At 40.7% G+C, this 27,733-nt stretch overlaps 1 protein-coding gene across 2 annotated transcripts in view; it reads right to left on the reverse strand.

Annotated features, from left to right (window-relative positions):
* Nucleotides 1–27,733, reverse strand: part of dpp10 (dipeptidyl peptidase like 10) — a 226,039-nt gene that overhangs the window by 101,468 nt on the left and 96,838 nt on the right. The window contains exon 1 of one of the 2 annotated variants that reach the window (XM_074658564.1): nucleotides 26,066–26,586. The exons of the other annotated variant lie outside the window; for it this stretch is intronic. Within the exon in view, the coding sequence (XP_074514665.1) occupies nucleotides 26,066–26,122 (57 nt within the window). The 5' untranslated portion in view covers nucleotides 26,123–26,586. Of the gene's footprint in view, nucleotides 1–26,065; nucleotides 26,587–27,733 lie in introns of those variants that run through there. 2 annotated transcript variants of the gene reach the window in all.

A 27,733-nucleotide genomic window follows, 5' to 3' on the forward strand; every position in this document is an offset into this window, starting at 1 on the left:
GCGCCCTATGTAGATATGAAGGGCTCATTCTAAGCTAACAAAAACACAAAGATTTTTAGTTTCAGCTGATTATACACTAAAGAAAACATAGATAAATACTATATTCCATTTCTGCTAATAGATCCTCTGAAATCCTACATAATGGACCTTAAACATTCCTTAATGAGGCACATCATTATTACTAAAGAAAGAAAATATGATAGGTGTCACCTCTACTACACATTTGACAACACCCAACCTAACGCAAACATCTGAGTCATGCGCTATAACTCAAATTAGTTCCCAGAGAGCTTTTTTTTTTCCTCTACTAGCTGTTTTTTTTTTTTTTCCTTTGACTTTCTCTCAGCATGTCATTCATTCTCATTCATTCTCATTCATTCGTGTTAACTTACTTCACATAAAGGTGAAAGTACATGCTACAAAAAGACACCCATAGTTATAAATAAACTCCGGGCAGTAAGGACAAGAAAGCGTCTTCATTTGTCTGTGCCTGAAAGTAAAAGTACAAAGACGAAGGCCAATTCCTTCATCTACCCATTCTCCTCTACCACTCAACCATATTCAATATCACACCAGGAATCTGACAGGTACTCTACTAGTTACATGCTTTGCCACCTATAAATGTCTGTATACCTGTGTTGTGTGTGGGAATCATCGGCTGTCAGCAAATCACTGTATATATAGCATATACTGTATACTGTACAAGATAAGAGTCTCTGCCAAGGATAACATGTCATATCCCAATGTATTCTCATACAACGGTTCCTATGATATCTAACTCGAAAAAGTTATTCCTCCTTTTTTGTTCATTTTCTTACGAATGTTCAGCAACACGTGTCAATTTCCACTAGTTACATGCATACAGTCTTTTCAAAAAACACTTCTGTCGTCACAGGAAACAACTTCCTTAGGTTAGACTCAGGAAAGATCAACTTGGTTAGGATTAGGCAACAAAACTACTTAGTTAGGTTTAGGCAATAAAACTACATAGTTAGGCATAGGAAAAGATCGTAGTGTCAGAAGACCAGATTGGCTGAATGTACTCTAACTGTTGCTCAGTGTGGTCTTCAAAACAGCTGTTGTAGCTTTTAGAGTGAGGGAGTAGTGAAGTTAATCTCCACAGGCAGCCATTGAAACCACACAAATCTACCGCTGTCTATATGTTTTGATTCTGTGTTATTGATCGTGGTCTATTTCACTATGAGCTTCCCGGTTTCACACTGGGCGTATATACAGTAGAGCTACAGGGGGCTGGGGAAATAAAATAAATCTATCAATAAATACAAACTTTTTTTCTTTCCTTCCTTTTTTATCTATTGAATTTCTGATATTAGTCATCCTGGTGAGCTGCGTTCAACTCCTGAGGAGCGGTGCTGCTGACAGGTTCTGAAGACAGCAATGCCATTACGGAGGTCGAAGTTGTTGTGGATTGAATGGATGGACGTTGCAGAAGTGCTTACCGCTGATGTCTCTCTTCTGCATAACCAGTAATGCTTTTTCCCATCCACGCCGATGGTCTCCTCACTGACTATCCACACCCTCCAAGTTACAACAATTAAAAGAAAAGTAATGAAGGTACTTCCGTTGACAGAAAAACAAGAAATACTATATCCCTGAATGTGTAAAAATCCCGGCCTCTTATTTTACTTCCATCAGTTATTATTTATTTATTCAACCCAGACAACGATTAGAAGCCTCATTTAATTAAACTGACTCCGACTGTAATTCTACCTGACTCTCTCTGGAACAAATGCCATCACACTCAATCAATACAATCAATTATTCATCAGGTCAAGTAGAGCACGGAAAATAATGGGACACATTTGTTGTTAGGGGAAGTATCTGAGTGAACACTGATGATGGTATCATCCAGGTTACTCAGAGGACATTCTACTCAACTGTCTCCACAGACTGAGTGGTAGTTCCCATGACTAGTCAAATTATCGTCATGTGTTTAAAATCAGTGGAGTGGCTCTTAAAGTATCATTAGCACAATTCAAATCATGCTATGTACCTACAGTTTCAGTTGACAGTATGTTAGTCATGGTGAGATTATTCCATAACATGGAAAATAATCAATGTCTGGAAGGCATTTAAAGCACTAAAACAGGCGATGGAGGAAAAACTGCCCTGTTTGCTGCAAAGCAGTCCCTTGGCAATCATATGGCTTAGCTGTGTGATATCAGAGGCCATTTTCTATAATCACATCATCTGTCTTTGAAATAGCAAGAATAGCCTTCAAAACCAAGAGAAAACAACTCCATATAAAGAATAACAACGACTCATTACTATAGGAACCCTACAACGAGAGCAGAGAGAAAGCACATCTGGAGGGACGTAGAGCTGATTCCTGCTTGATTGCACCGACTGAAAATGGAACGTACAGTATATTTATAGTACTTGTGCTGTATTGTATAAATTGTATGATAAGTCTGCATTCGGCATGTGTTCGTGTAAATTAAAGGTGCACTCCCTGTTTTTTATACTGACTAACAGTGCTTTTTGTAATGTGCCTGCTGTCATGTGCTATAACAAGCGCAGGAGACAACGAAACATCATGTTATAAAAAAAACAACAAAAAAAAACATGAAAGTTGTTCAGTGTGTTTTTTGAACAGCTCTGCACATTAAGCTTTAATGTCCTTTAAGCTGTTGAGTGTGATCTTTACTGCTGGCTTCCCCTTCACTTTAAAGCCACAGGAGCCGTCAATAATAAGCTCAAGAACATGCAGTCATTAGGCACGTACTTAGAGGGTCACAGACAGACACAGACTGCTGTGTTTTAAAGGGCGGGTCCATCATTTTTGTTGTATGTGTTTTTATATCATTCTGTAGTTTCACAGTGGTGTTCCTTATGTATTCAAATCTGAACATTCAAATTTTAGTCATAGTATGTATGTTTTAGTGTCAAAATGCTATTTTTCCAAGCCCTTCTAAAAACGTTTTCCCACGTGACCGGACGTAGGATTCTGCATGATGGCGCTGCTACATGTACAGTATATATACATCCCTATAGTCAGTGTATTAACGTCACATACAGTAACATAGTTGGTGGTCGGCATGCTTCCAGTTTGGAGACGAAAGCCAAACAATGCAGTGCTGTGGATGCCACGTTAGTTCCTGTCCAAAAGTCACACAATAACACAAACAAAATAACTGATCGATGGAGCGGTAGACCAGCAACTCCCATGTTCCTCGAGGTAAAATTACTTTCTTTTGTGTCTGGTCTGGTCTTGAAGACTACGACATAACGACTTCAGTCCCCCGTCAGAAAGGGCTGTCTGATGGCAAGATAAAGGGGTGAAGCCGTTACATCGCGTCCTTCGAGACTAGACCAGACTCAGTTCACAAAACACTAATTTCACCTCGCAGAACACATACAACCCCACTTCAAAAAATCCAAACCAACCCTTTCAGTTATTTCCAAACTTAGCACAGCTACCTTTGACCCAGCTAGTGTTAGCATTCACATTATTTATAACCTTATTGATTAGCTCACTTCGGTAACCTACGTCACTGCTTTTTGCAACGGCTGAGTGGGCGTTTCCATTTGAAAAATGGAACAGAACACAGATGGACCCGCCATATTTACTGCATATTTCTAATATGTCTCAGCACCTACTCATCTCCTACACACACACCCCTGTACTTATTGTACTCATTGCTGGCATACATCTAATTCTCACAGAGGGAGAGAGTGAGAATGATAAGACATTATGTAAAATTAGAATGCTAATGCCGCCTTTGAGATGTTTGATTAAGACCCCTGCCATCTCCATCAAACTCCTGCTAATAAGCTTATTCCTCACTGCGCTTACTATGCACGCGCATGTGTTTCGTGCACAAACATACGCGCACACGCAGCAAGCCCACTGTTAGAGGAGTCAGGCTATTTATAGAGCCGTGAGCTTACCCTCGCCTGGACTCTGACCTTGGAGAGAGTGTGACAAATGACAAGCAGCATTTCAGCAGAAGCCGAGCCATTTTAACAATGACAGCAGGTCGGAGAGGGAGAAAAAAAATAATGCCATCTGTACTGGCTTATTTTTGTTTACCCATGAAATACCATTTCTCACTGCCTCGTGAATCATTGACAGCCACAGCCAAAGCCGTGCTGGGGTCGTGAGGCTTAACATCTGAAATTGATCCACTGGCTAATAGGAAACGGCAAGCTTAGCTACATGTTGTCATCGTATTGTATTTAGCATTATCAGTCTTGCCCTGAAGGACACTGCCATTGGCCTTTGGTCCATGTGAGATAATTCTCAATTAGTCACTGTCCCTGCCATATTGGTTTCAGATACACAAGGCTGTTAACTCACACAGCAGTGCAATGGTATTAATGTATATTAATATGAATGCTGAGATTTACAAAACAGAAGCAATAGAAACACAACATTAGTCACTGGCAAACCAGGGCCTCCAAAAATTGATTAGCTCAGATTTCCTCAGATTTCATATTACTGAACTCTCAATGGAAAAGTGGTAGAAATAAAGAAAATAAAGGTAAGGCAATCTCAGCTTACAGGCCTGAAATTTGCAACAAACAAAAGTATTGAAAGGTGCAGATAACATTCAGCCACTAGATGTCACATCCTCCCTCCCCCGCTCTATTGCATTCACTTCACAACAAGTGATACCAGTTCATTGTGCAACCTGCATATTTTATGGTCAAGTGATGAATCTTTCGTGGTAGAGTAACAAAGTAATTTTGCAACATAAATACAGGCCTACATCAGGTGTGTGCGTGTCTCTGTTTGCGCACGCACACTTTCTCCCCCTCCCCCACTGTCGTGGCGGAGCATTGTAAAACATACTTCATTCAAACTCAACTGAATAGAAATAAAATTCACCAAAATTATCTTGGTTACTTTTTCCAACAATCACATATTCTGCAGCCTGATGGAGACACCAGTGTCAGTGTGGCCAGGCATGGTAGGCTTTTGAGCACTTGGGATTGGTACCGGAGTAAAGTTGGGTGCTTATTCAGCCATTTATCAGTTTTTTTCCACACTAACTGGCAACTTGATCACTGACGACACAGAGATACCACGTGATACCAACGTTTTTATACTATTGGCTCACAAGTCTGTTAAAAGTGAGAACCAAATGTCAGATATCTTCCACAGAGATAAACAAAATATTCATTTTGGACCTGTCAAAGGTTATCAATGATTAATCCACAATCATATATATATATATTTTTTTAGGAAAATAAATTCCTTTATCCGGCACCTTTCTAAAAGCTCTGTGGATGTATTATACTTTTTAATTATTTTTCTAGAAAATAAATCAATAACACTTTTAAATATAATATTCATTTTACAATATTTCAGTTGTGAAAGCTGCATTGTTGTGATTGCAGGTTGCACTGATGTCTTCACTTGTCCACCCTCTCCTGTCATTTGGAATGAAGTGCACCACTAAAGCACCTCAGCTTCTGTAGTTATGCAGTAAAATTGTTAGAGGTTTAGGAAAAAACTGCACTTTGTTATATTAGATAAACTTTAGCCTTGCACTCCTACCTCTGGGATATGCATGTAACAGTCTCCGGCATATTAAAAAGTTATGGGAAGAGGCATCTCTGCATATTAAACAAATACTCCCGAACCATCAGTCAGTGTGCCCCCAAGCTGACTCAGCCTGTGCCTTTGTTAAGCCAATGCCAATGCCAGTGAAATAATAAATAACGAAGAAGTGAAAAGAAAAGCATTGGGAGTAGAACCAACCTTCAAACAAACAATGAGTTAAAAATACCGAGGGCAAAATGGTCGAAGCAGAGTTAAGCCTATTCAGCTCAGGCAATTCAAATTCATCATTGATTTTCTTCCCAAGCTTGGGAAAGTGTAGATATTTGATTCTTGTCAATAGTCAGTCTGGAAAGGTATGCTTACTATATGGGCTGTGCAACAAAATAAGGCACACGCCAAACATTCAGTGTGTGAGGCCAACAATCTCTGATTGCAGCAAAAAGTGAGGTGTTCAGGTGCCCCTTTTCACCCACCCGCTCACCCTAAATGGCATATGAATGACACAATAATACGCAGGTAATTTTGTGTGCAATAAGAATGTCATTCTTGCTTTTGACGTGCCATTTGTACGCCGTATAGTCTGTATTGATGGCAACAATTCCACGTAAATATGCTCTCTCACAAAACACAAAAACGCTCTCTCTCTGAAATGACCTATGATTGGCCCAGATCTCCCGTCACGAGCTAGATTTTTAAAAGCCTGAAAACAGAGCCATGAGGAGGTGCAGCAGTCTAGTTATCTCTCAGAACACTTGAATTACAATATGCTAAAAGGTTATTATGGATTTTTTGCCCAATGATGCGAAAAACATTCTACCTACTGCTCGTTTAATTAGCCTCTGACAGTTGTCTTTATAGTCGGTGTAATCAACAATAGCTGGCTTACACTTTCACTTGCTACAACTTGAGACACTGTTATGTAAGGTATAATTAAATAAGTGACTTTCTAGCGGGAAAATAATGAATCGCTTAGTGCTAACATGTGGCAGAAATGATGCAAATGTGTGTGCCAGGTTGGGTTGCTAAGGGAGAATGAGAAACAGATCATTCAGTAACATCGGTTTTAAATGTTCATTTGAACTCAAATGCCTACAATGGTATTTTTCAATCACAGTAGCAGTGGATTGTGAAAGAAAATATGCACATAGGCCTATACTGTATGTTCCGATATGTTCCGAAATATATTTTTTTTCCTTCCACAGCTGATTCTGATACATGAACTTCCGAGTAGGCTACCGATCTGATACCAGTGCGCTAAAATATATATATAGATATATATAGGTCTATTTTTATTTTTTGAACTGCTGTATACTAATAACCTATATGGATGTGATGTATTTGTTGTATGGCCTGGCTCAAGTGAAACCCTTTGTAAAACATGAACAAATACATACATGTATGTAGAATGAATGCCATTTAACTTTATTTTATTATCTAGTTTGACAGTCATAACTATAAAATATTTCCAAATAGCTGACATTTTGCTAGGTCTGGCTAACGTTACCTTTTCAGCTAGCACTTGCCAGATCAGTACTCACATGCAACTCAGAGATGAAAAAGAACTTCCATCATCGATTTTGGATGCAGGTAGCCCCGCCCTAAAGCATACCCTGCTTTATGGTCTATTTGGCTCTAAATGGGACCATAATTTACTAAATGAACATCATGGTGTATTGAAGAAGACTTATAACTAGCTATTGAGACCATAAACTCATGTTTACAATGTTTACTGAGGTAATAAATCAAGTGAGAAGTAGGGTCATTTTTTCATAGACTTCTATACAAATCAGACTTCTCTTTGCAACCAGAGGAGTCGCCCCCTGCTGGCTATTAGAGAGAATGCAAGTTTAAGGCACTTCAGCATTGGCTTCACTTTTCAGACCCAGAGGTTGCCCACTGATCCAGAATTTTAAGCCGTACCAGAGGTACAGGGGACTTTTGGTATCCTTTAAAATCAACAAGTGTCTTTAAATACAGGATCCATTCAGAATGGGGCACAGGCATTTGCTCGGAGATTCCTGATCAATTTTTACACTGTTTTAATTTTGCCTAAAAGACATTTTAATATAATATAATTTCTTGTATAAAGGTTTGCTTATTGTAATGCTAGCCTCATTGAAGTCACTGATGCACAAAAAGGGAGCAATGCCTGATTTGATTAGACAAAGAAAGGCTGGGAGAGGGTTTAATGAGATGTATTCATCTGTATTAGACCATTACAGTGGATACGTTTCAGCTCATACCACCTACAGTATGTGAGGCGCACAGGGCAACGAAGTTAATTCCATTAATCAGCCTTTACTTTGAATTTGCTCTGCACATTTAAATGTGGTATTATATCATTTACATGGTGGGCGCCAAAGCCTTTGTCTGTCCCCCGCAGTCAAATCTCTGATTTGAACGCAATTAGACACAGTTGACTACATTCCTTGGCAAATTACACTCCAAGCTGTGGATAAGATTGTAGCCATTTCCTCCCAATTCAAAAACAAATCTCATTTATCTAGAGAAATAAAAAAAAATGAAAGGAGAACCTGACATCAGCACAGCAATAGCAACAGGAGCTCACCGACATATGACTGAATGTGTCTGTGAGGACAGGAAATTGTCTCTCTGTGTGAGGTTGAAAAGTAGCGCTGTGTGTTTTTTTTTTTTTTATACCTATAGAGTGACATTGGAGGATTCAGTGGGCACTGAGCTATAAAATTGCTAGTTGAGAGGGTATTAGTGGGGATGGAGAGGTGGCGAGGGAAGGAGGCTGGTTAACGAGGGAAGTCTGAGTGGACCTGACATGGGTAGGATTTTGAAATCGCATCCTATAAACTAAACAACAACATACTGTAGATCATTCTTCATTGCCTTCCAAAACGATCCATATGATCATTTCCTCCTCTGGTGCCCATATCGTCAGGATGACATTATCAGTGCCTTCCAAAATGTACAGTATATGACCTTTGCAAAAATTATTAATGTGAGCAGTTTATCATTTAGATAGTTGGGATTTCTGGCACGACTTCAATTACTTCCAGGGTGCTTGGAGAAGGAAATAAGTCTACACAAGTCTAAACGTGTTGGTCTCGCAATAAAGTTGTTCTTTATAAGGGTTGAGTTTTTACCTCTTCAGCAGTTTATGATTTGCCATACCTTTGGTTAAGGTCTGGCTAAGTTAAGGCAACAAAAAGTTCTCAGTTAAGCTTACAGAAAGTCTAGCCTGCAGCCCAACACACAATCACAGCAGTGCCTTGAAAAAAATAGGCAAAAAGAATTGAAGTGTAAAGACGCACTGTTAGACGGCACCAGCACCACCAGGCAGAATGGCATGTGTAAAGGTAGAAAAAAAGAATGTTATTCAAAACCAACATTTGACTTTCTACAATACAATGTAGAACATTTCTTACTTTTCTAAGGTCTGTAGAAATAAGCCTTTGCAAACCTTTTCGGATTCATTTTAAAGTATCGCCAAAAAAGAAAAGGTCCGGAGTGCTCGGAAGTTCAAACAGGTGTAATGAATGTGCTTTTTGGTAGGGAGAGAAGAGTGCCTTGGACCTTAGTTCTTGTTTGAATTCATTATACCGTGTATTGACACTAACTGGCAGCCTCAGCAGTGGCAGAATGTGATTTTCAAGGTGAGACGTTAACAGGAGACAGAAAAGAGAGAAAAATTGTTTTTTACATTGAATTATTTCAATACTTATTGAACGTGTTGGTACCCTGATGACAGATAAACACTGCAGAATATGTAACATGGCTCATTCTCTCTCCACTTAACATTTTGGAGGAGGTGCCCCCGGTCCTAGACTCTATCCTGGCATGAAACCATCACAGCACTGCGCCCGTGGAACAGCTCGGGGCTGGAGTTCAACAACATCAGCACGGTCTTACAAAATGCTGCATAATCAGTAAATTTGGCACAATTTCCCCAACGAGTGTTGAAGTGATTAATGTAAGAAATGTGTGCCTCTGGTTAATGTCACTGTAGCACCGATTAGTTTTAATCAACTTAACATCCACAAACTAATTCCATCGCATGTGTAATAAAGCAGAAGGGCCTTGTTTTTACATCGTTTCTGTTGATTATAATAGCATTGTAACTCATCAAAAAAATTGCTGAGACAACACTGCAACAACGAAGCTTTTGTTGAGGTTTGTAAACACACTATTCAAAGTTAGCCCTTCCTCCCCGGCTCCAAGAGGGTTAGGGTGCTCGCCAGTGAGTGAGTGAGAGAACCAACCACAGATTCACTCTCGTTTGGGAAGCTTTGTCCGCTTGGTGTTTTACCGCGCTATAGCCTTTTTTCTTATTTTTTTTTCGTTGCTCTGTACACAGACACCAGTACCCACTTCTAGTGGGTCAGAAGCAGTGTTGCCAGATCTCACGAGAGGAACAAGCAACCAGGTCTATTGAAACAAGCCCAAACGTTTCACCGTGAAACGTTCATACTGACACGTCATTTCTGCATCCGTTTTTAGCTTTTAACTCTACATTCTTGTTACTTCAGTTTTGTATTTCATTTTTAGCTTGTATCTTTACATTTAGACCGTGAATCCAATGTTGGTAAGCCTCATTAAAGAGAAAGGTGCTGCGTTTCTTGTCTTCTTTCCTGTTTTTCAGTGCAAGCATGTTGAATCAGATCGGCATGATGTGCTTGTACATCACACTTACAAAAACAGCAAACTGCCTTTGAATCGTCCCCCACTTGAGGGAAAATCCAATCTTTTAAGTCCACTCTCTTTTTCACAGTCTTTGTTGTACTTTTTGCCATATTTCACCCACTTAGTACCTGGTATTGTTAGCTAAACTCCATCAACCCCGCAAAGATTTGTCTCACAACAACAACACTCTGATGGTGATGGCGGCAGTGAGTGACTGTCATTCATCTGTGTGTATGTGTGGAAGGGGAAAGGGAAGGGGCATCGTGGTTGTGTACAGATCCTGCAACAGGACAAACTAGACCGGTGTAGAGGAGAGAGAAAGGAACAAGTCCAAAAAAGCAACTACACTTTAGTAAAAAGTTCCAAAAAATCGTAACCCTCAACTACCGATATTTGTAAATGACTTTTCAGGAAAACAAGCCTAAATTCGCTTATAATATGCAGACTTGGCAACTCTGGTCAGAAGTGATGATTGAGAGGGACTATTTTTGTATCCGTCTATACATTGTTTTTTAGGTAAATCATCATTGTGCCTTTAAACAAGCCAACGGTTTAGCACTAAAATCTAAACAAAACTAATATCCTGTGCACACAACCAGGGCAAGTAAGTCTGGTTGATCAAAGTTGAACAATGGATTGATCTGTAATATTATATTCTCTACCAAATACGTTTGGCTAACCTTTATTTAGGTTTAATCCTGTCTGATCATTTGTCTGCTTGTGGCCTGTCTTTCTTGTTTTGTGATGTTGCAGATCTAACTGATCTTAATAAAAAATATCCAAGTTGCCATTCTCTCACAAAATATTGTGAGACCAAAGTGGCACAACTGATAACTGCTGGAATTCTCGCTACAGTTCATACTGTACAGGTCTGTATAATTTGCTCTAAATATCCATAATCAGTATAGCTTGGAGTGTCAATAGATAAATGTGGTGGTCTGTCTATCTGGAGAGTGCTATCAATATCACTGCCCTTTCAGATGAGCCTTTGATTATCTACCCCGGGGAGTGAAATCGATCCCTGCCTGCTCTCAGTGCTTACTAGAAGTCCTAGAAGTGCAGAAAAACGTGTTTGCCAGAAACACTCTGGCACTTCATCCCAGCTAAGCTGATGAACTAGTGGTGAGTAAAGGCTTGGCAGGGGCTACCATGTCAATATCATTAATTACAGCAATATTCATGGGATAAACTAAAAATAATCTCTGTAGTTTAATGTTATAGAGAAACTGTGCCAATGGCATACACGTAAATATATTACTGATAAATACCCATCTGCACAAGGAAGCGTTATGCATTGGTGGCACTAAATTGCATCATGAGGCAACTGTTGGAAAAGCTCAACAAGAATGACACAAAGCTCATGTTTTCCAAGTTATGTAAACTTTGTATCAAAGAATACACAAGAAAGGAGGACGTTGCGTCAGAGAGTGCGTGTCTCTCTGGACATTTGTTGTTGCAATTGTTCCTTTGATTCTCGCTGTTGTTCAGGAGACAATTATGGGGTTTCAGTGTGAAGCGAGAATGGTCCGTATACCCAGCATCAGAATTCCAATTGAGCAGCCAGGGCAAATTTATAGCATCTTAACAAGAGCTGATGTTTTTATGCTGGAGAAAGTTGCCTGAAGCAACGTTAAATTTTTAAAACTGTTTGAAGCCAGTGAGGGATAAAACACACATATTTACACAGACACCATATCTAACTGTAATGGAAAGAGTCTCTGTATGCCTGTCCTTCGATTTTTTTGACAACCGTTCTTCCGATCGACTTCACACTTGACCGGTGTATTGCTGAGAGCCCAAGGAAGTGCAGTGTCGAGTGCGAGCTCTTGAGATCTACGGGACATATTTATTAGCAGTGTGTTATGTGTACACTCTGTAGTGTTTTGAGAGGGAACCCCTATTAACTGTTACACCACAGTACCAAAGAATGTATATTGCCAAGAAGTGAAAGTCAGTTGTCGTTCCATTGCAACATCAGCGCCTAGCAGCAGAGCTACGCTTCCGCCATTTTGGACTGAAAGTGACTACCGTACGCCAGTAAAACATCTGCCTAAAAATTCCATTTATGTTCAGTGTGAATGCTCCTTTAGGCTTCAATAGTAGATATGTTGGAGGCAATGCTGTATGTCACACATTCTTACAAATAACATTCACTATTGTGCTAAAACTGAGGTCATTGGCTATTAAAGGCACAGAGTAATAAAGGTGGGAAAAACATTGATTCGCCTATATCTCGCAACTTTTTTTAATGCCTGAAACAATTGCTTCATTTGAGTCTATTCAGAGGTAGAGGGAAGACACCTTTTAATGTTTAGTGTGAGTAACATGACGTCATATCCTTTTCATGAAAAACATAATAAGCGTTTTCAGTCCAAAATGGCAGCAGCACACAAAACACCAGAGATATGTCTCTTTGCTTCTATACTCTTTGGCCGTACGGCATGCTGGGAACAGCTCGCTCGACAACCGTTCTTCTGATCGACTTCACACTTGGCGGGTGTCGATTGTCGATTGTGAAGCTGATTGGATGGGCGATTCTCGAGAAAGCTGCAAGCAGCAATACCAGAGGCCAAGCAATCGGCACTGAACAGGCACTCTACTTAACTCAAAATCTCAAAGGTGGTCCTCAAAAGATGGTGGTTACTCCTGAACCCATCACATTTGAGTGGATTATGGTACCTATGCGTTTTCCCTACACGTATACATGCACTTACAAGCCATCCCTTGTTATCACACACACACACACGGTCTGACTGTTCCTTCTTCCTAATTCCTGCTATCTCAGGTTTGACTGCAGTCTGTCCCTGTGTGTGTCACAACTGATGACTCAAATTTTGTAATTGCCTTTTAATCCTTTTGAGGATAGAACATGTGTGAGCGTCAGTTAATTCGGGGCACCACTCGCCTCGGGATACAGGAAGCTTATGACACGAAGGTCGCAGGCGTGAATCACCACCCAGGCTAAGGCGGTTTGGACAGAAAAGTCAATGTGCTTCAACAACTGTCTGCCAGGTGTCCTTGAGCAGTGCCTAATCAGAAGACAGGAGGAGTTCTAACCACTGGATTAAATCTGAGATTAAAACAAAGAAGTGTAAAAATAACCAAAAAGAAGTGAATCCAAATATAAATCTAGACAGTGGAAGAAAAACTAATTTCCTATGTCCAGTAAGTAAGATATTCCTGTATCTCTTAATCATGAGAAAGCACATTTGTGATATTTTCTAAATGCACTTCTGTGTGAACTAGTTCAGTATTCAGAAAGAGGTGAGAGCAGATGTGGGCTGAACATTCATTCGGATGACCTTATTCCACATTCACACAAAGACACACCCTGTATTCAAACCGGCTGCTACAGTATTTACAGCAGCCTTTTCCCCTTGCTTGCTTTTTTTCCCTTCCCTGAATGAATTTAATGCAAAGTGGCGTTGAACTGAATACAAAGAAAGTAAAAAAAACAGACTATTATCACCATTTAACATGCACAGATATTCATCACATTGTTAAAAAAACAGTCCTCAACAGGAAGACAACAACGAGTTAATTTCTCTCATTTCTCTCAAGAAAAACACAATCCTATTGCCAGACAAGCTCGGTGATACTGAAGGATTCTGCAAAACCCCAGATTAGGTTACATGATAATGTTTTTATGAGGGCTGTCAATAAATTAAAATATTTAATGATGATTATTGGCATGATTGTTCATAGTTAATCGCGATTAATCGCAAATTAATCGAACATGTTTTATCTGTTCAAAATGTACCTTAAAGGGGGATTTATCAAGTATTTAATACTCTAACTCTAATACTCTAATACTACATGGGAGTGGGCAAATATGCTGCTTTATGCAAATGTATGTATATATTTATTATTGGAAATCAATTAACAACACAAAATGATGACAAATATTGTCCAGAAACCCTCACAGGTACTGCATTTAGCATAAAACATATGCACAGATCATAACATGGAAAACTGCAGCCCAACAGGCAACAACAGTTGTCAGTGTGTCAGTGTGCTGACTTGACTATAACTTGCCCCAAACTGCATGTGATTATCATAAAGTGGGCATGTCTGTAAAGGGGGGACTCGTGGGTACCCATAGAACCCATTTTCATTCACATATCTTGAGGCCAGAGGTCAAGGGACCCCTTTGAAAATGGCCAAGCCAGTTTTTCCTCGCCCGAATTTAGCGTAAGTTTGGAGCGTTATTTAACCTGACAAGCTAGTATTTTATGCATGGTTGGTACCAAAGGATTCCTTGGGTTTTGTAGTTTCATGTGATACCAGTCTCTTCACTCTAGCTTTAAAACTGAGCCCACTACAATCTAAAAAAAATCACATGTTGCGTTAATGCATTAAAGAAATTAGTGGTGTTAAAACAAATTTTGACAGCCTTAGTTTTTATACATCAAATGCCAACATTTTCCCTTAATACACATGGAAATTACTGCATATTAAAGCCTCCCCTCCACTCAAAAATATGTTTTGTTTATTGTTACTTCTCTGTGCCTCACTTGGTGATGGTTGACCTTCACTGTGCAGAGCTTGACACTAGAAGGCTGTTTTCACATTCATCTGCTGAAGGAGGAAAGATTCTGTGTGCTCACGTGAAACCTCAGTTTAACACACGTGCGTACGATTTGTGACATCACAACTAACTTGGAAGCCAATCATGGTTTAATGTGAAACTTAAAGGACTGGTATGTAACATTTCGGGGATTTATTGGCAGAAATGGAGTATAATATTAATAAGTATGTTTTCTTTAGTGTATAATCACCTGAAAATAATAATCATGTTTTCGTTAGCTTAGAATGAGCTGTTTATATCTACATAGGGAGTGGCTCCTCTTCACGGAGCCGGCTGCCATGTTTCTACAGTAGCCCAGAACGTACAAACCAAACCTAAACCTAACTTTTCCTTCTTGAGCCGAAGTCGATAATGTTGCTCACTCCCGTCGCCGCTCTCTCTCTCTTGCTTCACCACTCATTTCCCACGAACACACACACTCTACGCCCTGGCTCTAGATAGAGCACCATAGTTTTGCTACACACTTGGCACATGGGAGAAGCTTCAGTTGGTTGCAATCTGCAACCTCACTGCTGGATACCGCCAGATCCTACAAACTGCTCCTTTGAGCAAGTGTGATTTGTTAACTTGAAGCCTGCAGTGCAGACATACTGAGGGGGGAATTCACAAAAGCAGTGTGCAGATTTATGGCCACTAAACCTGCACAAATACACCCGGAAAGGGTGTTTTTTAATTAAAAAATTGAAGTTTTTTAAGTTTAAGTTTTAAGAAAATGGACCCCTCTCGGTGCTCTGTGCTATTTGCACGTATTTAAATGAGGTAATATACAGACATTTGGCACAAAATTGAACCCCTTTCTATGCAAATGAGCCTCATTGCAAAAACAGTCCAATTCACAAAGATGAGCGCTAATAGCCACACATAGTTACAGTGAAGTTTTTACTATCTTCAGAGAGTTGGTGGTAACTGAAGCTCATTGAGGGGTGTCCGCTCAATCTCATCTATTTTGGGATGCCGTCACTGCATCGCAGTGACAGAATGCAATGGCAGTTGTGTCATGAAAAATAAATGAATCAAGCTCCCCTACATGTCATTTTTGAAAATTGGCTACATGAGGAAAAAAAACAACGAAAAAAAATGAATGAAAAATGAGGTAATTAACTAAACAAACACAGTATCTCTCCCCTCTACCTGGGCTTACATTTGTTTCCTTTCCCCTTCTCTTAATTGCCTTCAGGAGGTTTGGATGGAAGCAGCACTCTGGCCAGCCCCTCCTGACAAGACCTCTGGCTCAGAATGACTCTCATTCCAACCACCACATTGGCCTCAAGCACATTTATAATTTTCCACATGGATAATTGCAATCAGGGCTGCACGGTTGGCACTGTTGCCTCACAGCAAGAGGGGCGCAGTTTCGAATCCGGCTTGGGGCCCTTCTTTGTGGAGATGCATGTTCTCCCCGTGTCAGCGTGGGTTCTCTCCAGGTTCACCCGGTTTCCTCCCAAAGTCCAAAGACATGCAGGTTAGGTTAACTGTTGACTCTAAATTGCCCGTAGGTATGAATGAGAGTGTGAATGTGAGCGTGAATGGTTGTCTGTCTCTATGTGTCAGCCCTGTGATAGTCAGGCAACCTGTACCGGGTGTGCCCCGCTTTCGCCCAGTGTCGGCTGGGATCGGCTCCAGCCCCCACGCGACCCCGAACGGGATAAGTGGTTACGGATAATGAATGAATGAATGAATGATAATTGCAATCAGATGCAAGAAAGGGACAATTGCACTCAGCTGAAAAACGTTATGGGTATGTTTGCGCTGTGATATCATTCGGGCAATATCTTTTGTAAATCGGACGTAGAGATGGAGCAGATGGCGGTTGCAAGTGATGCACAATTCATGGTGCTATCAATCCACTCTGTGTGAATTCACCCCTGAGAGTGGATTTTTTTGTTCAGTGGAGTAGGAGAATATTAGCATATTCATAAATTCTGGATTTTTCAGTGGTAGAAAAGGAGTACTACGAATGATTTTTTTGTGTTGTTTAATGTAACTAGTAGGGCTGTCAACATGATAATAACACGTTGGTGCAAATTTGTTTTAATGCCACTAATGACTAAAAACCTGAGTTAAGTTATGTAACAAATGTACTTATTTTAACCCAAACCATAATCTTTTCTTGAACCTGACCAAGTACTTTTGTTTTGATTCACAACGTTAACCTTGTGTTTAAAAATTAGGGGCAGTCAATCGATTAAAATATTTAATTGTAAATAATCGCATGACTGTCCATAGTAAATCATGATTAATCACAAATGAATCCCATATTTGTATCTGTACTTTAAAAATTTCCCTTAAAGGGAGATTTGTCAAGTATTTAATACTCTTATCAACATGGGAGAGGGCAAATATATGGATGTATATATTTATTAGTGGAAATCAATTAAAGCTGCAGTGGGAGGAATAGAAGTACCAAGAAATACCAAGCACCGCCCACCAGCCGGAGAACAGCCAATAACACTCAATAAGAACGCTCTCTCTCTGAAATGACCTGTGATTGGTCAAAGTCTCTCGTCACAGGATATATTTTTTAAAGCCTGAAAACAGAGCAACGAGGAGGTGCAGAAGTCCAGTTTTCTACCAGAAAACTTGAATTATAATATGCTGAAAGGTTACTATGGAATTTTGATGCCTACTTTAACAACACAAAACAATGACAAATGTTGTCCAGAAACCCTCACAGTTATTGCATTCTGCATAAAAAATGTGCTCAAATCATAACATGGCAAACTCAAGCCCAACAGGCAGTAACAGCTGTCAGTGTGTCAGTGTGCTGACTTGACTATGACTTGCCCCAAACTGCATGTGATTATCATAAAGTGGGCATGTCTGTAAAGGGGAGACTCGTGTGTACCCATAGAACCCATTTTCATTCACATATCTTGAGGTCAGAGGTCAAGGGACCCCTTTGAAAATGGTCATGATAGGATTTGCCAATGGATTCCTCCATTTTTTAGTTTCATTTGATGCCAGTTTCTTCACTCTAGCTTTAAAACTGAGCCTGTAAACCTAAAAATCGCAAATTGCGTTAATACGTTAAAGAAATTAGTGGTGTTAAAACGAATTTGCGTTGATGCGTTATTATCGCGTTAACTTTGACAGCCCTATTAAAAACGCAACTGTTTCACGACATACTGGTAGGTGGAGTTGGCCCATCTTGCCCCATCTGAAGGATTACAATGGTAGTGATAACACCTGATAATGGCCATTTAATGGGCCGATAACATTCGAAACGCATGGTATGATTCAAACACATCTTCACCTTAACACCTCTTTTTGTCCTCACCATCATCCTCTTCCTCCTGTTCCTTTGTTTTTGATCCTTTTTTTTTATAGCTTCCTCCCTTCCCCACCGTTCTTCTCTTTACCTTTTCTACTCTGTATTTCTTTCTCTTACTTGATTCTCCCCTGTTCTTCCCCCTCCTTCCTTTGCTCATCCCTTTCTCTCTCTGAGGCCACTGTGAAGCAGCAGCAGCAGTGTCCTAGACGTTTTCTCCATTAGTGTGAATTACAGTTTCCCGGGCCAGAGGATCACAGCGTGTGAAAGCGCTCCTCTTACTCACAATAAGGTAGGCATCCATTTCTCCTAACACTTGGCTTTTGTCCTAAGCACAGACAACAACAGCTCCATTAACAAAGCGCAGGAGGACACTCTGTCTGACCAGGTGGTAAGTCTATCCACCCCACTGACTGCATTGAGCCTGGGCCGGCCACGGGGTCACGCAGAGAGGTCAGCCTCTCACTCAGCTTGTATTATGTCTGCGGTTACAGGAGGCAGCGACACAGCTTGAGACCAGCCAATGTCAAACGAGTCAGTTTGTTCTCGGGTTTTTCTTTCAGTGAAACTAAAGAGGGATTGGCCACACTGTATAGTTTCACTGCCAAGAGTACTCCAGCGCTCAGAGGTGCCTTATGTATGTACTCTCTTTAGGTATATCAAGAGAAACAGGGAAAGTTCACATCCAGGATGAATTGGTGAATAAGTCTGGGCTTTGGTGTTACAGCAGCAATATTTCTACACCTGTTTATAAGGCTTTTTATCACTATCAGGGTTTACTATAAAAAAAAAAAATCATCCATTCATTTTCTGTAATCACTTTAACTTGTGCACCTGGACAGGTCGCCAGTCTCAGGTTCAGGTGACTTTATTTGTACCCGTAGGTAGTTTTGTTTTGCAGCAAAAATAGAGGATGACATCTGTATTGACAATAAGGTAGAGCACAGACAAGAGACAGACATACCAAAAACATGACAAAGAGTACTTAAAGGCTTACTGGGATCAGGACCCAGAAAAAAGAAGGCCACAAGAACAATATAAAGATAAAAAAACACTGAAATATCAGGACAAAAAAAACACAATAAATGAGAAAAGGGATAAACCTTCCATAAATATGTGCAAAAGCCATAAATATGTGCAATAGTTGCTATATAGGACTTATTTAAAGTCCTATCACAGGGCTGACACATATAGAGAGAAAATCATTTAGACAGGAAATTTAGACTTTCCAACCTGGCTCATCTTTGGACTGTGGGAGGAAAACTGACAACCCAGCAGAACATGTGAACACACATAGGCTCCAACCGATGAATTCAAACCCAGAATCTTGGGTTCTGTGAGCCGACAGCTCTAACCACTGATGCTATTAGTCCTAATGAATTGCAAGCATTTGAGTCATTCATTTGCCAATCGATGTATCTGTTCATGAGCCGACATATCAATACTTCTGGTTAGGGCTTGGCAATAATTCAATATGAGGATTTATTGTCTTTCATTGGAATCATATCGTGATGATATCATATATTGAGATATCATCATACACGACTATGTTGTCTAAAGTGATAATAACGAGCACATACTAACTCAAATATCTCAGAAAAATCAGAATACATAAGAATTCTGCAGATGGGAATACCCCGGAGTAGTTAAATCAAAATATTGTCTTAATCTGACTACTCTGTATTTGTGTGCTTGCATGTAAACATAATCAGTGTATAGCTGGAAATACGTATTCATTTGTTTTCTCTATAATTTCCCTTTAAACTGTTAACTTCTTAATTAAATGAGAAAATACTCAGTACTTTTGTACTGCTTTGTACTTTTTTTCAAGTATAAAATACACAAAGGAGTATAAAACAATATGCTGGTTATTTCATATAAACTATTTATTGAATTACCAGAAAACCTGCTATATCGTGATATATACAGTATTAATATGGAGATATGAAATGACCTACATGGTGATAGAATAGTTTGGCCTCATGTCCCAGCCGTTGCTCTGGGCCTTCTCAGCTGCTGTGCTAAATTGTAAACCCCTTCCAACATGTTGTTAAGGCAATCCAAGCCATCAATGCAGCATAGGGGTTTTCACCATTTTGGTTTTATATCAGAAAGCAATCAAAATCATAAGCAAGATCATTGATTATTGTATCCCTCTACGCCTACACATATTAGTGTGTGTCTGAGGCCAAATACAGCTACACTCAAGAAATGTAATAGCCACTCCCTCGTGGTTAAAACTATAAACCAGCACAAAAATCACAATAACCAACATAAGCCACCATGTTCTGAACAGACACATTACATTACAAACACTAACAAAAGTAACATTTTGGGACATAAAAAAGCGAACTTCAACTATTCAGTCCAGCACTCGGGACTAGGCTGACATGATAGGAAATGTGGACCGTCCCTGCACTTCCTGAATGTCTATGTCATTTTACACTGCAGGAATTAGCCTGGCAGCTAGCGGACTTGAGTTGGTTAGTTAGTTAGTTTCCTTACTCATCATAGCTTTTTTTGGTTTAACATTTTTTTGGTTTAACATTAAGTCTCCCGACAGAACAACACCACAGTTGAATTTCAGCCTACATGCACGTTTTTTCAGCTCAACATTGTTGAATCAGAGCAGCTGATAGTAGCAACAGGACTGCTCTGCTGAGTGCCATCTCTCAGCTCTGCACACACAAGCCCCACCTCCACCCTCAGTGACACCCTTGGGTGACGCACAGCGATCAGAGGAGAGAGGAAAAGAAGAGAGGAGAGAAACAAGTGTGACAATAAATGACAACAGAACCGTATTTTTGTATATTACAACACAAATGTAATGCACTGCAGAAAGATTTCTGTTGTGTTTTTGTAATGATGATGTACTGAGGTGGTTCACACAGATACTGACATTGATAAGATCAAGCTTTTTATATTGTAGACTGTTGTAGTCTAATTTTTGAAACACTTTCTAAATAAAAAGGGAGTTCAGTTTTCTTTTTAAAGAATGTATTTTGAATTTTTGGTTGTCAAGGCATAAAACCGATGATCTGTTGATCTGTCGATCTTTACGAATCAAGACTCCATAGTCTAAGAATGACATGTTTAAATCGAAAATCAAATCGAATCACGACCTTAAAATTGAAGGTCAAATTAAATTGTGGATTTGGAGAATCGTGACACCCCTAATGCAGCAGAACCAGAAATATTTTATTCCTTGCATTCTTCTTCCTTGTCAAAACCTGGCACCTACAATACCAACAATGCAACTCAACCGCCAACAGTGTGGTCTTCATGCAACTTTTCCACATATGCAGTAGCACTGCCCAACACCTGCAAACAATTGTTAGAGTTCTGGCCTCTTGTCACCAAGGTTATGAGGCTGTTGTAAGACCATAGTGCTCCCAGTTAAAATGGCTGTTTGTGTGTCATTTAACGCCACGTCGTTACCGTGAAAAAGTCGTGGTTAGGTTTAGGCAACAAAACCACTTAGTTAGGTTTAGGAAAAACATCATGGTTGGGCTTAAAATAATACATAAACTAAGTATGTAAGCAACGTAACATAAGTACGGAAAACACGTCACAAACGTTACTAACATATCTTCAAAATAACTCAACAACACTTTGGGACACGAACACCGGCCTCCTGGTTGAAAGTCTGTGTTTGTTGGACTCATCCACCGTAAGCTGTCTTTCTCACTTTTTATTCTACGTCACTACATTGCCATTTGGTGACCGGGCTGAAATTCTACATAATTATGTATATAATCATAAATCTTGAGAGCAAACATGAAACATTTCTTAATTTTCAAATAGCCCTAGTTATCCTAAAAAAGAAAATTGCTATATCCATATTTGAAGCTCCTGTAATAAGGGATGTTGAGAGTCAGATAAATGCAAGGAGCACAAATACACAGTCTTTGGCCTGGGACTGTAAGGGTTAATTGTCAACCAGACATTTCTTTTCACAAATTAGAATTTTGCATATTTTCATTGTTTCTTGCTTTGATGTTGAGGTGGACTATTTTTTTTTTTTTTTAAAGAATTGGTTTTAATTTTTTCTATTCCATCTCAATGCAAGGCTCACATGCCATATGAATGTTGAAAGACTGAAAACAATAATCCATTGTGCAAAACAAAGATTAAGTTGGCCATTGTAGTTTCTATAACTAGACAAAAATACTAGAAATCTTGAAGCTGCAGAGTTATGGATCTGTGCCTTCCAGCTCCATCAATGTTATTTGTTTGACAAGATATTCACATTTTCTTGCTACAAACATACAAAAAAAGGCTTGCAACAACAGTGGACTTAACTGTAGCTTAAGAATGCACACTAGAAAAAGAGAATTACTATTCCTCCACCATGCAGAAACTAAAACAGCTCAGTGCTTAGTTTTCTCCTCCACCTATTATTTAAAGATCCCTCAGTGTTTTCCTCTTCTGTAATGCCCTCAGCATCGGCATGCAACTTTGATGAACAGTAACCCTGTTAAGAGCCTGCCAAAGAGGCTATGTATACAGACTGTGGGTTGACACTGCCTGGGACAGTAATAGCTTTGGCTCTGCGAAGGCACTACTCTCACCCCCGGTGCTTGCAAACGTGAAGCACGCCTGCTGCACAAAACTTACGCAATGACTTCAAAGGACTGCCCAACATAGACTGATTAAACATTTACTGAGGCTTTTAGAGTACGTACAGTTTGTGTGCGGCCATTTTTAGTCACAAATACCTCAATCACCTGACTCTGTCATCTTTAAATATTTACATTTTCATCATTTTTGTAATTGACTCCTTAAAGGACCAGTGTGCAGCATTTTGGAGGATCTATTGGCAGGAATGGTTGTGTTTTCGTTACCTTAGAATGAGCCGTTGATATCTACATAGACGGGTTTCTGTGCAACGTCATGACAGAGAAGTGCGCAACTAGGGGGCAGAGAGCACGCCATGTTTAGCTCTAAAGCAGAGATGACAAGGAGTTGTTGTGCAGTAAACTTCTCCAACCACAGAAAAGTTCGATTGAATATGTTTAATATTCCGAGGGGATCACATGCTTTTGCTAAAAACAGAAGGAGATTATGGATACAGGCCTGGTGGGCAAAGGCATTCTAGTTTACGGTGACCAGATGTCCCTGTTTGTCCGGGATTGTCCCGGTTTCAAGCTGGGTGTCCCAAGTTCAGACAAATATCTGTAAAACACTAAAATGTCTCGGTTTTCAACATTCACTACAAAAATTGTCCCGGTTTTCACCACAGTTGAAATAATAAAAATTGTTAGGCTACTGTTTAATACTTTATTCAGCGCTTAAATAGACTTTTATCATGTTTTGAATAAAAAAAATAAACAATGCACCACACGTCTGAATCCAACACTGATTTGTCTGTGTGCTAATGTGCTAATATGCTGAGCGCTGAAATAATTGTCCCCAATCCTAATGAGCCTACGGTGTGTGCATAAGCGCATGCGTGAACGTGTGGTAGGTTACGCTTAAGGGTCCCGGTTTGGGGGTTTGAAAATATGCTCACCCTATGCTAGTCACTCAGCGCTAGCAAAGCAGTGGGTGGTCATGGCGAGCTGTCATGCTCCACAGATCAATAAAAATGAACTGATCAACAAGAGGGTGATCGACCCACACTCTAAGGAAATATTTATATATATTTAGCGACTATGCCTTAAAACTTAAAAATGATGCAAGACTTCATTACGTCTCTAAATTGCTGTTGTTCACTCCGGTATGCCGTAACGTTACATTTTGAAGTGAAGAGTTCTGGTAGTCTACCGGGACAGCCGCTCCTCCTCCACCGCGGACACATCAAGTGGCCCAGGAAGCTAGCGTTAGCTAACGATTTGTTTAAATTAGAATCAGACATATCTGCAATAGTGTAGAGTATTGACTTTTGACGTTGGCCACCGTAGTTCTCCAACACGCTTGGCACACAATATATTCAACCTCACCGCTAGATGCCGCCAAATCCTACACACTGCACCTTTAAATTAAAATGTTCATGATTTTAGTAATTGGCTCTTTAAAAGAAATGTACCAAAACTCTAAAGGGCAACATTTTCTAAAGCAATGTCTTCTTGATTTGTCCTACAGCTGTTTTGCACTCAACATTAGATTATTGAATCCGTTTAAACACGAGAAAAAAAAGAGCATTCACAAAAGTATCGAAACACTGATGAGGTCTGCAACAAAAGCAGGCTCCATTAACAGCTCCTCACAGCTGCTAACATATACAGTACCATCACTAATTAAGTCAGTGAACACTGCTCACACATAAAATCAACAACATGACTTTTAAACGGCCCGAGGGCCACTGAGTAGTATCCACTGAGCTAGAGAGTAGTGAAAGCTGTGAGCTATCCTATTTCAACCACATCTCATGAGGCCTTCTAATATTCCAGGCACAGAAACTCAATTATGAGGCCGAGGTTTTGATTTCTTCGAATAATAGGACTACAGGGCTGAATTCAATTAAGAACACCCAGAATATATTTGGCACTCTCTCAGAGGGAGCCCCGCAGTGAAAGACGGGACATTTGCAGCACTCATAGAATTAGTTATAGGTCTAATAGAAACGCGCATTGACTGGTTGCAGTAACACTGAGAATATTTGGAGAAGGTATATCAATAATTGATGGTGATGGTGATAGAGGCTCAGCGGTTTGGCGTAAAACACAAGCACATGATTGTCAATTTGCACACACCAGCTCTGGTAAAGACTCATATTTCACTCCCCCTTTAAAGCTGCAGTAGGTAGAATTGGAAGAATTATGATTAAAACAAGTTATTTTTATATAATGGTCACTATATCCTGACAGTAGTACATGAGACAGGTAATCTGAAAAAAGCATGTGCCTCTGTGTCCTCCGATGCTCATAATTGCATCTGCAAGATTTCACAGACCGGAGGAAAAAAACTAATCAGAGCTGATCTGGAGTCTGCCGTCCAGCTTCTGTCTATGAGAGCCAGCTGTCAATCACTCGCGAAATCCGATCAAACTGTCAATCTAGGCTGTACTGATCAAATATGAATCAATATTCTGTTAATGTAATGACTACTACATTTGAGATCTGTTGAGGAAATACCAAGCACCGCCAGCTAGCCAGAACACAGCCAATAGGAACGCTCTCTCTCTCTGAAATGACCTGTGATTGGCCAAAGTCTTCCGTCACAGGCTAGATGTTTTAAAGCCTGAAAACAGAGGAGGTGCAGAAGTCTAGTTTTCTCTCAGAACACTTGAATTACAATATGCTGAAAGGTTATTATGGAATTTTTTGTCCAATGATGCCAAAAAACATTCTGTCTACTGAAGCTTTAAATCCTTAAAAAAAGCATTGCCACCTGTGTAAAGGTGCCTATACAACAGGAACATTTAACCCCTGTAGTCTAATGGGAGCGTTTGAAGGTGCCCAGATCAGGAAGTCACGGTGAGGGCATCTGGGAGAGAAAATAGTGCGCATATAGTGCCTTTTCTTCCCCTTCTTTCAAAGTGATTTTTCCACGACTGTTCTCTTTCAAGGTGTCGTGGGCAGCTGACGGGGAGGCAGCGGCTGAATTACAATGCGCCCTCCATGCGCAGTCTTCCTCACCCTCTTCCTCCCTCTCCACTGACTGTGCGTGTGCCCACGGCGTTCAGCATTTCTGTACCTCAGTCTTCTGTGACAGCTGACAATGAGCTCCACGCACAGCTGACGAGGGCTCGATTGTCTCAATATCGGGCACGTGCATCCCCAACTTGAATCAGCCTCTTTCTCTCTCTCACTACCAGCCAACATCCATCCTCATCGTGTGTACATAAAACTGATGCTGCTGAAGACAAAACAGCCGAGCAACTAATTTTTTCCACTCCATGCATGTGGCACAGAACTGCCTGTCAGCTGCCCGTTTTGAGCAAATCAGATGAAGCTACATGTTGATAGATGGACTGACCTTGCAGAGCAGGCTATAGAGTTTAATAGGCCAATGTATAGGCTACATGGATAAAGTGGAATAAACCTGCAAAAACCGAGTCCAAAGAAAAAGCCAACATGCCCACCTCATCCTGCGGCTGCTGATTCTGCCTCTGGTTCGGCTGCTCCTTGGTAGCTGTCATTGTAAACTCCTCGTATGATTAAACTTGGTTTGAATCCTTAAAAGAAAAACGGCCAGATTTCCGTGAAAAAAAAAAAAAAAAAAAGTCAGAAGAAAGGAGAAGGATGCGGCGGCGGGCAAAAAAGCGCCGTCCGTCTTGTCAACTGCGGAATCTTAAACAGGAGTGTGGGAGCAAAAGGGGGGACGGATCCGTCACGATTGAGTATACATCTGCTGAGGTCTTGCAACGAGCGTCTGACGAGAAACCCAACGCAGCCCGTGCGTTCACATCAGCCCCGGCGGCGGCGGCGGCGGGAAAAAGGGAGGAGAGTTTCGGACACGCTCGTTACCGAACCGAGAGAGCCGAATGATTCGTCCTCACATGTTACCACCACCACCACTGCCACTTCTCTGGCACGTCTGGGTGAGGAAGTGCTGTTGGCTCTCTTTCTCTCCCCCTGTCTCAGTGATGCTGGTGTTTTTGGAGGAGGGGGGGGATATAGCACAGAGAGGAAGAGGAGGATGAGGAGGAAGAGGAGGATGGAGGAGGAGGAGGGTTGTTGAAGTGGTCTTGTGATGGTTTCCCGGGAGGGTGGGGGTATAGCGTTTGCTTGATGAGTGCAGTATGAACTGTTTGCCTGTAGATCATGTCCTTGCAGACTGTTTTTCCTGACACGGTTTGACAGCTTTGTTAATCTGCTGAAATCCCCGCATCCTGCCCAGACTCCTAGTCTGGAGTCTGGAGTCTGGAGCCGGGCAGCACTAGGAGCTGTCCACGGTGCTGAAAGCCTGCATCCTGCCCAGTCCCCTAGTATTGAGTCTGGAGCCTGGAGCCTGGAGCCGGGACCCGGGCAGCAGGAGCTGTCCATGGTGCTCAAGGCCCGCATCATGCCCAGACCCCGAGCCTGGAGCCGGGCACTAGGAGCTGTCCATGGGGCTGAAAAGCCCACATGCAGTCTCATCTCTTGCGTAGGCGCACAGACACACCACGCCACCTCTGCTTTTTTAACCATGAACTAAACACCAGATCTCAGTCAGACGGCTGCTTTCTAGCTGTTGTTTTTCTGTTGTACAGGAGCTTTTTTACTTGGCCTTAAGCAGAGGAGCTTAAACGGTCAATAAAAAAGAGATTCACCACAGCTCGCCGTGGGTTGTTAAATACGCGCGGGCCAAAGATGCAATTGCATCGGCCTTTGGAGTACTTAGCAGTGCAAATGACACATGTGAACCCGACGCTATATCAAACCTACCGGCGGGCTTAATAGAAGAGCAGTCAGAGACTCAACTTCATGATGCTGTTGAAGCCGCATTTGTCAACAAAACAGAAGTCTCATATCTTTTTAATGTCTCTGCCAGACAGGGATCAATATCTTCTTCTATCTGCATTTGACTTTTGACTCTGAATCACGAAGCTTATTAGGGGATTGTGAGGTGAAATAACTGCTCACGCGCTCTGACTGTTGCCATACACGACAACACACCAGTGGTGGAAAGATTATAAGTAGCTACGTTTGCTCATGTACTGTACTTAAAGAGGACATACCATGAAAAACTCACTTTTTCAGTGTGCACATCAACAATCAGATGTTGCTCCCCTTCCTATGTCACATGCAGGCTCATTAGAATATACCAC

This window comes from Sebastes fasciatus, chromosome 14, assembly GCF_043250625.1.
Source record: "Sebastes fasciatus isolate fSebFas1 chromosome 14, fSebFas1.pri, whole genome shotgun sequence".
NCBI lineage: Eukaryota > Metazoa > Chordata > Actinopteri > Perciformes > Sebastidae > Sebastes > Sebastes fasciatus.